At 41.5% G+C, this 15030-nt stretch overlaps 1 protein-coding gene across 1 annotated transcript in view; it reads left to right on the forward strand.

The window, feature by feature from the left end:
* Positions 1-15030, forward strand: part of LOC124722467 (uncharacterized MFS-type transporter C09D4.1-like) — a 176161-nt gene that overhangs the window by 52526 nt on the left and 108605 nt on the right. Inside the window, exon 3 of the mRNA XM_047247623.1 lies at positions 9108-9249. Within this exon, the coding sequence (XP_047103579.1) occupies positions 9108-9249 (142 nt within the window). The remainder of the gene's footprint in view (positions 1-9107; positions 9250-15030) is intronic.

Raw genomic sequence — 15030 nt, forward strand, 5'->3', positions numbered from 1 at the left:
CGATTTTCGGCAAATTACGTTGTTCAACGCCGATTTTAAAATATTTACTTGTTTATTAAATCGTAAGCTGAAACCCAGTCTCACAAAGATATTGGCCCATACCAGACGAGCGTCGGTACAGGTCGATCCAAGACGAATGTTTTATGTGCATACAGAGACGTCTTACATTTAACTTGGATCTGTAGTTGTAAATTTGGGATGATGGTTTTAGATTTCGACAAGGCCTTTGATAGAATTAGCCACAAGTTTTTAACAAACATTATGCACAGAATGGGATTTAATAATCAGTTCCTTTAGCTTTTACAAAAAAGCACTATTGGAACAACGTCTAGAGTAAAGGTTAGCGGTCAGCTCACCCGTCGTGTGCCATTCAGACAAACTGTTCGCCAAGGCTGTCATCTATCGATGTCGTTGTTTGCATCGCAACTGAACCGCTACTGTTTAATCTGCGTGTGCAACTACCAGGCCTAAAGGTGTTTGCTGTCAAAACAGTTTGCCATGCATACGCCGATGACATTAGCGCCATTGTAAATACGAAGGATGATATTGGATAGGTACGCCGCATGACCAGAGTCTATGCACAGTTCTCGGGTGTGATGATAAATGAACATAAACCTAAAACTCTTCCTCTCGAACTACTCGATGAACGCATGGTGTCGACTTGGTTGCAACGTATTGACAAGACTAAGCAACTAGAAATGAATCTGCTAGTGGACCCGCGCGAGATGACTAAGACGATTTGGCAACTTATACTGAACGCAGTCAGAGCAGCACGCCAAGAACACAAGACTAGATCCCTCAACCGCTTCCAAAGAGTGCACTTTATGAGTGTGTATGTTCTTAGTAGAATCTGTCACATCGCCGCCGTGTTACCGATACCCACCGACATTGCTCACAAGCTTCTTGTTGCCATATACTCGTTTGTTTGGAGAGGAAGTGTCTTCAAAACTCTAGTTCACACGATAACACTGACTCGCTATGCGTGCGCGTTAGGCATAAAGGATGCACGTACTCAGTATCTTGCAGTCTTCATAAGTAGAACATCCAAAATAATCAGCAGGAACCAGACTGGGATACCCAAGAGTCTCTTCACCTCCTTAATACCTCAGGATGTGAGGCCATCAATCAACGTTGGGTACATCAACCAACAGATGGGATACGTCCGCGTGTATTTCAAGGAAATCAGCTACCTGCACCAGTCGCCTCAACATTTTAGTACCTCTACAATTTACTTTGAACTGACAGAGAGACAGCAACGAAATCCGATCGAAGACAAACACCCGGATAAAACATGGAAACGTGTATGGGCGAACATCACCAACCCCATTCTTACGTCGATCGTAGCTGCTGTATGTTATGACATTGTAAATAACAAGATCACCACAGGTGAAAAGATGCATAAAATTAAACTACGCCCTACGCCATACTATAACCATTGTCACCTTATAGACATACTGGCACACACCTTCGTTTGTACAGAAAACATCGTGATATGGAACTGGACGAGGAAAAAGCTATCGATTATTAACAGGACGACAGAGAATGCGATCACTGTGGACGATGTTTTACACCCGGACTGGCACATGTTTCATGCCGCGAAGAACGATGGTTACACTTGGTTCCTCGGGCAGTGAGTGTATTACATTGTCACGCAACATGCAGACCTCAAAGCATTCATGTTGTATATTCAGGAACAACATAATAATTTTTAAAAAACTTACGTATAAACAGTTGTTCCAAAACTTTCTTATTTGCACTTTACCTCAAAACTGAGAGTCATTCCACATATTATTACTTCATGTTCGGAAAAGCAACTTACTCATAGTTGAGGAGCGCAAGCGCGACAAAGCCACATGTGCACACACCAGTCAAGAAAACTGTAAATAGTCAAAAAAGAAATGTTATGTAATTTGTTGGAGAATTTGTTTTCATTGCTTTTATCTTCTTTATTTGAAACTGACGATTAGATACTGCTGCGAAGTAAATTTCATTTTCAAATGGTGAGAAACTACCACCACAGAGAAGCAACTTCCTTACTTTCCTTTTCATTTATTTGTTGTGAATAGCATTGATGCGCAACATTCATTTGGATATTAAAAGAAGAAACCCACTACATGACTCTGATGCCCTCTTCATATTCTGATGCATTCAAGCTGGGAGAAAGGATCTTTCAGACCGTGGCGCTGAGAGTTCAGAGAAGATAAACAGAGAAACCCAAACTCGGTAAACCAGAGTGTGGATATATACGTGACACGAAACGGAAAACCAAGAAACTTCCCTCCTAGAGATCAACTTGAAGCAGTCACTGAGCTGGGATTTCTCATGCAGCGAAGGCGAGCGTAGACGGCTGCGGCTACACTTCACGAGGATACGATACCCACCTGATCGAATACTGTCTTTCGTAAGAAGAAGCTTGAAGCTGTACATCTCCTGCAGCGATTACGATCTTGCAATGAAACACTGGAATGAATCATGAATTTCATGTAGGTCTTTAAAATTGTAGTTCAGTCTGCTGTTGGCCAGTCTCGAAGGACTTTCACTTTAATGGTATGAGTTGTAACATTTTTAAAGCGGTCAAACTCTGTAATAGTGTTGGTGTGAATAAACCAAGTTAAAAAAAAAGCGGTAGCGTACTTGGGTGTCCAGCACGTTTGATTGAATGACGTGGGTTTGATCCCTTCTATCTTTTACATTTTAACTGAGTCAGCTACAATTCTGTATACGAAGTTTTATGTATACTGCTAACAGTGCACCACTAAGTATATTTTTAAGTTCTTGCCAAAGTACTTGAACTTAAAATATATATACACCTATCCCAGTACATCACACATTAAATTACTAGTACAATACAATGAGCAACCACGAAATTTTAATGATATTTAATTGCTGCGAGCATAATTAATCAACAGTCAATATGAAAGCCAATAGTTTCAGTTAATCTAAATAATCCATAAGTAAAGCATACAAAATTTTTGAAAAGATAGTCAGACGTTTTGTGAAATGATTTGTCTTAAAGTTTGAAATAAAAAATATTAGAGAAACATTTGATCCACCACATTTTCTGTTTAAGGTTTCGAGCATCTTTCAAAGACACGTCGAATGTTTCTCAGTTGTATTCTTATTGAGACCTCATTTGCCTTCCTAACGTCTTCTGTTCCGGAAAATTCTAACTTTAGTACTTGATTCGAAGGAAGTATTTTTGACATTTAAATATCACACCAGTGTATCTTTTTATGTGCAAAATAGCTAGGCCTTGAAGAGATGAACTTTTTGACGCTTCATTTACATAGCTTACAGCAATATTTCAAATTTTCTTCAACTAAGTAATTAAGTTTTTCTTAATTACCTGATTACTTTCAAGCAGTTAAATATTTTCATGAAAAACTAGACCTCATGCTGGTCGCTTTGATACCCTGTTTGCCTGTTACTCTCTCTTTGTTTGGCTATGAAAATTCGGACAAAACCTCATTCTGTTAATTTATAGGGAGTCTTGTTTTCGCTTTGTTCACACGTTTGACAAAAACGTATCGAGTATTAATCATACGATAAAACAGTCCTTTCTGCCTGCTGTAATTTCCAAAAAACGTCGTTTCGATATCTTGAACCGTTTATGAGACACGACGATTTTTACGAGCACTTGATGCCCGTCCGCGGATATAACAACCAATATCTCAAGAATGAAAAGAGATATCAGTCCGCTCGCAACTTTAAATACACTTTAGAAATACTGGCTACATTTCATAGGCAATAATGTGTGGCCTAAAAACGAACTATACATAAAGTCTGCGAAATGTGATTTTACCTCTGCAATCTCTTAAAAATTTCGTGCGGCACAGTAACTATGGCGAATAACGAAAATAAATTCAGACCTTTATTGAGCAAAGATATCAAGATGTAGGCTGCAGAAGAATCAAGTTTTTTCACCAAATAGTTTACTTAAAATCGGATGATAAGTATTTCATAGCCGCCAGCTGCTTTGCCGAGGAGACTCGTAGCTGTCGCTCTCACTGTCGCTCGTACTGCAGTGACGAGATTCAAACACGTTTGAATTCAAACGACGCTAGTTGTAGCAGAGGATAGGCAGCGCCATGGACGTCGCCTACGTAGGACTTCCTAAGCCGCAATGTAAACGAACACTAGCTCACACGCTAAAGCCGGACCATTAACCGAGCTACCCAAGCACGACTCACTACCTATCATCACAGCTTTACTTCCGCCAGTACCCCATCTCCTACCATCCACACCTCACAGTTGGCCGTCGATGATGACGTGAATGAAATTCCTGATGTATTTGTGATTGTCGTCCGTGGGTGATTTGCATCTCCAGCGATCTCACTTGCGTAGATGGTCGCGTCGCTTAGTTTTCCTGGAGTCGGCGGCTAGGTGAGTGGCTTATACTTCTGTACGGTGATGGAGAATAGCTACGGCGCGACGGGGCGACCTCGGCCAGTTGACCGGCATGATAGAACTTTTGTGATGACCGACGCCTTGCTGCGTAGTAGTCGCCGAAAATTCGCCTTCTTTCTCTGCTGTAACGTTCAACGTGTCCTGGGAGTCCACAGTGGAAACACACCGGAGTGTTGTCCTCCATCTTCCAAATGTCTGTTCTTCTGTTGGGTGTTAAACTTTGCATAGCAGTTAATTGTACCTGCATTGGTAGGGTGCTGAGTTGTCGCTCGATGGCTCGGCATAAGTTTGGGGAATCCTTTCTTCCTTGCACGTTTGGCTGGTGGCAGACACTAATGCCAAAGATCGATTCACCTCTTGTTCAACATTCTCAATTACCTCCTGTCGCATTGGGTCGACATTATTGCAGCTGTTTCTTTCTTACTCGGTCCCACAGTTCTGGCCGCCATAAAATGTTGTATCTCTTCTCTGTGTGACACATGAGAGAGACGAGATTGTGGTGGTCTTCCACAACTGCAGTAGGGACAACGTTCGGGACTCTGTCATACGTCTTGCGTCCGATTCTGTTTGTTGCATTTCCTCGATGCGCTGACACCACTTGATGAATTCCTCGGCTTTTGGTGACGTCCTTTACCAGAAGAGCTTGATGCATGTCTTTGCAGATCCTTTCATCAATGTGTGATTTTCTCGGCTTCTCTCATATTCGAATTCACGATGTGGCATAGGGCCAAAACATTCTACAGATAAGAGTCTGTCGTTTTCCCACGATGTTGGGCCGTGTTCTTCAATTGTTCTTCTGCTAAGTGGATCTGATGTTGGTAGTCGCCACGTGTTTTCTTCAGTTCGGAATTTATCCCAGCTATTGATCGTCTCCTCTTTGTCCTCGAACCACTGCTGGGCTGCTCCATCCAAGTGAAAGTACGTTTCTTCCAAACACATAATGTCATTCCACCTGTTGTATTTGGCATCTCGGTCGAATTGTTTCAGCCATTTGTCGGGTTCTGACCAGTATCTCTCGAATACTGAAGAATTTCTGATGTGCAGCTGACATATTGTTGGCTTGGGATCCGTTGATCTCCTGAATATTCGGACCTTGGGAACGATGTACTGTTTGTATTTAGGTTCCTGTCCGAATAGGCGACGGCTTTTACGCTTCATAATTGGAGCAGTGAGATGTAGATGTTTCGAAGTATCCGCGCCTCCACGAAACAATGTCATATTGTAAACACCCTAGTCTAAACCAGAAGCAGAGTCGTCAATGAAGCACAACACTTAACATCAAAAGCACGTTTATTGCGAACATGAACCTACAGCCAGAACGGAGTTGATCCCCTGGATAGAGACTGCAGCTATTTATACAAACATCGAATATTACAGAGTAGTGGTATTTATACAGACATTGAATATACCAGAATATACAGACATTATGAACATAAAACATTTCAAGAACCTTCCAGAAACAATAAATATTAAATAACAAATTATTACTGGTGGTCGGGTGTTAAGTGGTGACCCGCAGCATGCCATCCCTCAGCGATAACCATTGCGCCACAGTGCATGCACCACAGCTCTCGACAATATCTCCAAACCTAAACTGGTTTTTGATGATTCTACAAACAACTTTCGGTGACGTTCCTGTTCACCTCCATTGCTGCTATTGTGAACGTTTCGTCTTAGAACCGTGTGGCTCTCTATTCCGAAGTGCGTGCAGCAAATGCAGAAACGTGAACTAGGGCGATGTTATTACCAGTTGCGTCCAAACAACAAGACCAACGTGCTTTTATTCTCTTCTTGGCTGCCGAAGAATAAATACTGTTAGACATCTATAGGAAAATGAAGAATGTGTATGGGGCAACATGTCTGTCGAAAACCACTCTTGTGGAATGGTGCGTCAAGGGGTGCTGTTGCTTCATGATAATGCACGTCCCCATATCGCAAATGTCGCAACGCAGAAGTTACGCCACCTGGAGTGGGAGACACTCGAACACCAGCCCTGGCACCCTGATCTCTCCCCTCGCGATTATCACGTCTTCGGCCCCTTACAACAGTCCCTGAAGGGTGGACGTGTACTGTCGGACGAGGATGTGCAGCAGGCAGTTACGAACTTCTTCCCACAGCAAGACATGATGTTTTAGCAAACGGGTATCTATAACTTGATGCATCGGTGGGACGATTGCTTCAGTGCTGACGGCGATTCTGCCTAATTGGCGTACCTATTCTGGACTGTACGGCCTCCGAACTGAAACTTTTTGATCGCCCCCATACAGAAACTGCACGTAACAAGAATACATATATCATAGACGGACTATTTAATCAACACGAATACCACACAGGACAATCTAAAGGGCTTGTACACAAAACAGACATGTTATCTCAGTAAAACACACACACACACACACACACACACACACACACACACACACACACACATCCGTAAGTTGCTCTAAGAACACTGTCGAAACACAGAAGTAAGTCTAGTTTATAGCAAATAGTATGTATAATGACGAATTTCGGATTGTAAGCGGAGTCCTAGCAATTCTGACTACAAAATTATCAGTCAGTGTAATAAGTACTTACAGAGAGCAATGCAACTAGAAGAAAGGAAAACAAGAGGGAGATTGCATGGGCCCGCACTCAATCTTATACCCTCCACTGGCCCAGAGACAACTTTCGGTTGATGAGACACTGCAGAAGTGATGGCATTTAATTCATAAGTCTGGTTCTCAGTCTCGTGATAAAGAACTTTCTGTTCCAACTCCCCCCTCCCCCTCGTAAAAGAGCACATATAAGAAAACACTGAGATTCTGGATTTCAGGACTCCATAATTAGGATGGAACAGCTAGGAAAGACGAATAGGTTAACGGAATAAAAACAAGTATTGCATTGTTGTTGTGGTCTTCAGTCCTGAGACTGGTTTGATTCAGCTCTGCATGCTGCTCTATCCTGTGCAAGCATCTCCCAGTAACTACTGCAACCTACATCCTTCTGAATCTGCTTAGTGTATTCATCTCTTGGTCTCCCTCTACGATTTTTACCCTCCACGCTGCCCTCCAATACTAAATTGGTGATCCCTTGATGCCTCAGATCATGTCCTATCAACCGATCCCTTCTTCTAGTCAAGTTGTGCCACAAACTTCTCTTCTCCCCAATCCTATTCAATAACTCCTCATTAGTTATATGATATTCCCATCTAATCTTCAGCATTCTTCTGTAGCACCAAATTTCAAAAGCTTCTATTCTCTTCTTGTCCAAACTATTTATCGTCCATGTTTCACTTCCATACATGGCTACACTCTATACAAATACTTTCAGAAACGACTTCCTGACACTTAAATCTATACTCGATGTTAGCAAATTTCTCTTCTTCAGAAACACTTTCCTTGCGATTGCCAGTCTACATTTTATATCCTCTCTACTTCGACCATCATCAGTTATTTTGCTCACCAAATAACAAAACTCCTTTACTACTTTAAGTTTCTCATATCCTAATCTAATTCCCTCAGCATCACCCGATTTAATTCGACTACATTCCATTATCCTCGTTTTGCTTTTGTTGACGTTCATCTCATATTCTCCTTTCAAGAGACTATCCATTCCGTTCAACTGCTCTTCCAAGTCCTTTGCTGTCTCTGACAGAATTACAATGTCATCGACAAACCTCAAAGTTTTTATTTCTTCTCCATGGATTTTAATACCTATTACAAATTTTACTTTTGTTTCCTTCACTGCTTGCTCAATATACAGATTGAATAACATTGGGGAGAGGCTACAACCCTGTCTCACTTCCTTCCCAACCACTGCTTCCCTTTCGTGGCCCTCGGCTCTTATAACTGCCATCTGGTTTCTGTACAAATTGTCAATAGCCTTTCGCTCCCTGTATTTTTTACCCCTGCTACCTCCAGAATTTGAAAGAGAGTATTCCAGTCAACATTGTCAAAAGCTTTCTCTAAGTCTACAAATGCTAGAAACGTAGGTTTGCGTTTCCTTAATCTAGCTTCTAAGATAAGTTGTAGGGTCAGTATTGCCTCACGTGTTCCAATATTTCTATGGAATCCAAACTGATCTTCCCCGAGGTTGGTTTCTACTAGTTTTTCCATTCGTCTGTAAAGAATTCGCGTTAGTATTTTGCATCCGTGACTTATTAAACTGATAGTTCGGTAATTTTCACATCTGTCAACACCCGCTTTCTTTGGGATTGGAATTATTATATTCTTCTTGAAGTATTGCATTATCCTGGATAATTTATAATGGGTCGTGTCAGTTCTCGAATACTTTTATTCTGAAACACAGTGACACCGAATGAAATTACTGATACCATTGTTCGACGGATACCAAAATCGAAACTTTGCCAAGGGTGTACTGTAGGGTTTACTTAATGCAGTAATCGTCATCTCTTATACTGGTACAACCCAGAAAATATCTTAAAAACAGAAGACGTTTTGCCAAAGAATGTAGTCGTGAAAGCAACGCATACAGTTGTCCCGAGTTGTACTGTTTACCATACTGTTGAAAATCACAAATATTCCCTGAAAATTGCTTTGAATGTTAATTTATTTAAATTAAAATACTCTGTGGACAGCTGAGAACCGAAAAAACTGTATCTAGTTTCTAAACATAAGATTTTTACTCTGCATATTTTCGACTGCGATCTGAGATTAATCAAGATTCTCTTTTCTAAAAGAAAATTAATTTTGTTTCAGCTGGGGGTATCTCTGAGCTTCTTCCTAACACCACTCTTAATAACGGACCACGAGAACGTAGAAGACATCGGTTGGGACATGAAAGTTTACTCTTACTCCCTCGCTGGAGGATCCACGCTCGTCTTGTTACTGGTCATCGCATGTGAGTAATTAAAATACATGAATTTTTACATGAACAACTCTCCCAAGAATATTGTTAGGCACTAAGAGGGTCAGGACAGAGAGGTCGTGTTGACAGTTGTACTAGCAATTAAAGAAGCTGGCTCAGTATTAACACACTGGACTCTAGAACTAGCTATGTTATCTACGGTATTTTGTGTTTTGACAGAAGAAGAGGCCGTCATCAGTGTTGTTCAGTTTATACAGTGATGGTATGACCCGGCCGCAAAAACCAGCAGCACCTGTAAGAAAACACTAGGTCACCAAACGAAATTCGCTGTTATCAAGCGACAGCGAAAACACTGCAAAATTTTAACAGCAAAACATGAGTCTCTTTTCAAACATATGTGTAGACAGTGTTAGTAGAATCAATTATAGAAATTAAATACCATTCATCACGTACAACTACGACTAGGACATTGAAAACAAAGATGACGAGTTCCTGTAGAATGTATAGTGCAAAACGTATGACACTTTGAAGACATTGTAGAAAGGAACCTTAACTTAAATTTTGCAAATCGATGCCTTCCATACGTGAAGCTGAAGGTTACTTCAAAAGAGATCAAGCAGAGGACGGTAATATCCAAAAAGAATGGGAAAATTATTCTGTAAGGAAAATTATATGAATAACAAAACAAATGGCATCACTTAAATATGTTTCCTAGACAAATGTATTCCCGAGATTTCATTGATCTACATTAAATGTTTTTTGGTGTTGCAATTTTTTCTGTCAGTGTAGTATTACATGGCTTGACGGGCTGCAACAATAACAATGAAGTCTCTCCCTGTGCGGGAATCACAGGAACTGTGCGAGTGCGATACATAAACATCCGGTGACATATGAAGATTTGGGTCGGTCCTGGAAGCGTGGTCGGATGGCCGAAGTAGTTAAGGTGACCGCTCTCGTAAAGTAGGAAATTCGAGTTCGAGTCCTGGTCCGGCATAGATTTTCACTTGTCACTAACAAATTATGCAGCATAAGTCTAATCGTAATCACAGTTCCGAATATATTTCTTCCATGACTGAGTTTAGTTCGTGGAGTATAGGCGTAAGATATTTTGCTCTGCCGCACGTCTGGCACCTGCAGAATCCTTGCCCAGACCCCCAGACCTGTTACAAGAACTATTGCAATTCATTTCCACCGACTGATGAGCGCATACCTTGGTTTTCTCATTGAGTGCTATTTTTGCTTTGGCTTCATTACTTCCTTAAGTCATTCTCTACCCAATGGTGTATCAGAAAAGCTAGGCAAAAAAGTCTGCGAATGGCAGTCAGCAGTTACACCTGTATAGCTTTTGCTACTAGACGCCATATTACTCCAGCACGAATGTTACTACACAGACAAGCACCCCAGTACAAATCTTGCGTTGCTCTTCCACAGTGTGAAAACTTACTTAATCGGAAAACATTCTTCCAAGCCCTGCACTTTGATTTCAGCTCGATTACACTTCCTCTGGCACTTTATGTACTTATTACTAGAATGTTTTGAGAACAGAGTCCAATAAATCCTTTTTTGGCCAGAGGCACAAAAACTCCGCTATTTTCGATTTGTTCTACACTACTGTATATTATAACTGTGGTACCAGAAAGGTAAAAAATTACTAAATTTACTTATGCCGCATACATAGCACTACCGAAAGAATACACGATAAAATTTTTAGATGATTTCGGGATGTACTGATTGTTAAGTTTACTATACAGAGCTGTTACCTTTTCCAGCAACAATAGCTCTAACTTGGTGAGGCAAGCAGTCGAACTGAGCTTGAATGACAAATGTGGGTACATTATCCCATTCTGCTTCATGGCGCATGGTAATGCATTTGCAGCCGCAATTTGAGCATCAGTTGACACCACACTGACATAAGAAACTGTTACAAATCGGTTAGTTGAAGGACAGCTCCGAGCCAGACGCCCTGCAGCGTGCATTCCACTACACCCAAACTACCACCATTTGCGACTTAAGTGATGTCAAGCGGGAACTAAAATGGTTCAAACGGCTCTGCGCACTATGCGACTTGACTTCTGAGGTCATCAGTCGCCTAGAACTTAGAACTAACTAAACCTAACTAACCGAAGGACATCACACACATCCATGCCCGAGGCAGGATTCGAACCTGCGACCGTAGCGATCGCTCGGCTCCAGACTGTAGCGCCTAGAACCGCACGGCCACTCCGGCCGGCAAGCGGGAACTCATTCGAGGTCTGGGTAGAGGTCTCTTGTGTTTTCTGATAAAAGCTGGCTATACCTCGGTGCCAGTGATGGCTATGTGTTAACAAGGAGGAGGCTATTTGGGGGCCTGCAAACAACTTTTCTGCGTGCTGGACACACTGGACGTATACTTGGGGTTACGCTCTGTGGTGCGATTTCATATGACAGCAGGACCACTCTCGTTGTTATCTCACTCACCCTGACATTCAAATTTGTCCGTCAGTCTGGTGATTCCACCTGTTGTGCTGTCATTCATGAACAACATTCCGCGGGAAGGGGGGGGGGTGCTTTCCAACAGGATAACGCTAGCCCACATACCACGCTATTGTAGCCCAAGATGCTCTACAGAATATCGACATGTTGTCTTGGCCTTCTCGATCACCAGATCTGTCTCCAATCGAGCACATATAGGATATCATCGGACGGCGACTCCAGCGTCATCTACAGAGTTGACCGTTCCTATATCGACCTACCAAGTGCAACTGGCATCGAACTCCATCCCAAAACTTGACATCCTGCACCTGTACAACACAATACATGCACGTTTGCATGCTTGCATTCAACATTCTGGCGGCTACATCGATTATTAATGTATAAGCATTTCTCATTTGCAATTGCTTATCTCGCACTTACATTAACTTTTGATGTTGCAATGTTAATCACTCAAATATGTTACCTAGAAAAATGTATTCCCGAAATTACATTACTCTATGTTAATTATTTTTTGCTGTTGTGACTTTTTACCGTCAATGTGTACTGAATACAGATGACATTACTCTTACCTACTATGTAAAGTTGCACTGAAACGCTAACCATTTGCATATACAATCATGTAGAACAGTTCGCATCAATTTGACGTTTGAAAATGCCGCCTGCATGGTGTGATTTTAACTGCCTATACTGTATTGTGTATTGGCGATACTAATTCGACGACATTACTTTGTAGTTTCGAGATACTAATTTGGAATTTCTTTACTCTTGATTGAGTATAATTTGTTCAGACAATTTGCGACAAGTTAAATCTGAGGTCATGTCGGTATAAACTAAGGTACCCAAACAAGCATCATCCAGCGCCTGTTTAGTTTGCAAGGAGCCAGTGGGCTATTTGCTTTTCTATACTTACGTGGGAAGTATCAGGTTCCGAATCCTGGAAAACGTATTTCACTTGAGACCAGTAATCAAGTTCAATTTGTGTGCACTGATTTTATGCTTCTCATTTAAAATTTCTTTGTACTTTAATTTGCTTAAATATGTTAGCTTTTCTTGACGTTATATGCAAAATCTTAGTATTTTTTCCGTTACGTTCACTTTCTTCTCATGTGACAGAAACAACAGTCTTTTCACGTCAGGATGTTATGAAATGGTCCAATGGGTTTTTATTTTGTTTTAATGAACACCACCGGTGTGTTGTTTGAGATTTTAGTGTTTTAACCATATGAGCTGAGTGTTGGCAACCTGAAGATGACAGCAATCTCTCTCGAAACACTTTGTTTAATTATGTGAATTGCAATTAACGTGGTTCAGTGCTCTCAGTTTTACTTATAAAGTGTAACAACCCCTTCAACACATTCTACAAATGGATAATATTAAAATGTTACGAAACGCTCTCAATAATTACGTAGCCATAAAATATTCGACAGATCGTGTTGACTGAGCTGCGTGGCACGCTGATAAAGTTACTGGTCCCGTGCTTGGCAGTAGTGTTCAAATCTCTGGCTGGCCATCATATTCTCAAGCGATAGCTGTGATGGTTTGTTTAACAAGACCCGAGTTCCTTTCCTATTCCCTGCTCATCTCTAAGGGCCTCCACGTCGGCAGAGGAAACTTTAGCAACCCTTCCATCCTTAGGGCTTCATGTGACTTTGGGTCCCTTTCGCCAGGTGATTTCTCAGAAGTATGAACTTTCTTACAAAACACAGCAATAAGTAACATTATTATACGCAGCCCCTGGGTGGTTAAAAAAAGCTTGTGAATTATTGTTAGACCAATTGCCAAAAATGTCAGAGACATAATTTTGTAGAGACTTCGAAGTTTCATGGATTTGTTGGTTCTGGCTTAAAGCATTGCGTGCCGTCCCTGTACACGTAGGAAGGAATTCTGTGCACGTGTTGGGAACTCGTGCAGGAGTCTGAACCTTCAACAGCACTTGTGCAGTATAATATAATAGCCAGAGCCAATAATACTTTTCTTGCTTCGAGAAAATTTCACTTATCAAGAACAACAGAGTACGTTACGACGATTCTTTAGCCGTATACCATTATGTAATAAGTCAGTCGTACAGAGGCTAATACATTGCAAACCTATCTCTCTACTTGGGTAATGTCGCGAAGATTCTGCAAGGATACCTTCTGCTCATAAACTGCGTCATTCCCTTACAGGTACCCAGTTTATGTATGTAGATCGTATCCACGACTGTTGACTTTAACTCATAATGAAGGAGACGAAAATACTGTAACCAGTCACTGTTTTGTACTGGAATCGCATTCGGGAGGACGACGGTTCAATCCCGTCTCCGGCCATCCTGATTTAGGTTTTCCGTGATTTCCCTAAATCGTTTCAGGCAAATGCCGGGATGGTTCCTTTGAAAGGGCACGGCCGATTTCCTTCCCAATCCTTCCCTAACCCGAGCTTGCGCTCCGTCTCTAATGACCTCGTTGTCGACGGGACGTTAAACACTAACCACCACCACCACTGTTTTTGCCCTTTTAACGCACTATAAAATCGTTGTGGAACCCGTCCTGTATCCTCAGGTGAAAACCAAGTGATGATGATGCAAATGATAAGGGATAATAAAGAATGGCAAATGCATATCAAGAGCGGTGGGACCAGTCCTGATGTAGAGTCTGTATGGCTGAAATATATGCCCACAAGTTGAAGTATACTGTCAAGCAGAGCCAATGAAATGACGATGTACCTAATATATAGTTAGTAGATCTGATTTTCGTGTGGAGACGAGCAGAGACAAGCAAATGGAATCTATATGAAAGCTGACGGCTTATATTGGGATAAATACCCAAGAGGAAAATACGAAGAACACCACTTATGCACGACTTTTGTGTTGATTACGGAAAAGAGGGCGAGTAGCAACGCTATACAACATATGTAGGAGAGCAATGGTGTTTCTGGATCAAATATAAACTCAACCATTCCTGAACTTGAGCTTTGGGATTTGATCCTGACTTTTGGACTTGGCTTTGCTCTTGACATCTACTGGTCTTTAACTGAGACTTCCTTGCATCTTAATCAGAGGCACATTGATTGATTATTAATTGATTTGAGAGGTCCTAGAGACACATCTTGGGATTGTGCGGAAGGGAACTGCGAGGCCCCAAGCTGATGCTGGCAGTGCTTCCACTTACTTCTGCTGATCTCTTTCTATGCGCTTTCCTATCGGCCTCCCTTGACCAACTCTTGCTTTTTTCGATCACAGGGGCATTAATTTTAGAAGCCTAAGGGTGTCTTTCTTTTTAAAACTATTTATCGTCAATTTGTAAAAGAAGCAGGAGTGGTGGATAAGCTTTATTACGTCAAGATCAACGTTCATGATGAATTATA

The sequence above is a fragment of the Schistocerca piceifrons genome, chromosome X (assembly GCF_021461385.2).
Source record: "Schistocerca piceifrons isolate TAMUIC-IGC-003096 chromosome X, iqSchPice1.1, whole genome shotgun sequence".
Lineage (NCBI taxonomy): Eukaryota > Metazoa > Arthropoda > Insecta > Orthoptera > Acrididae > Schistocerca > Schistocerca piceifrons.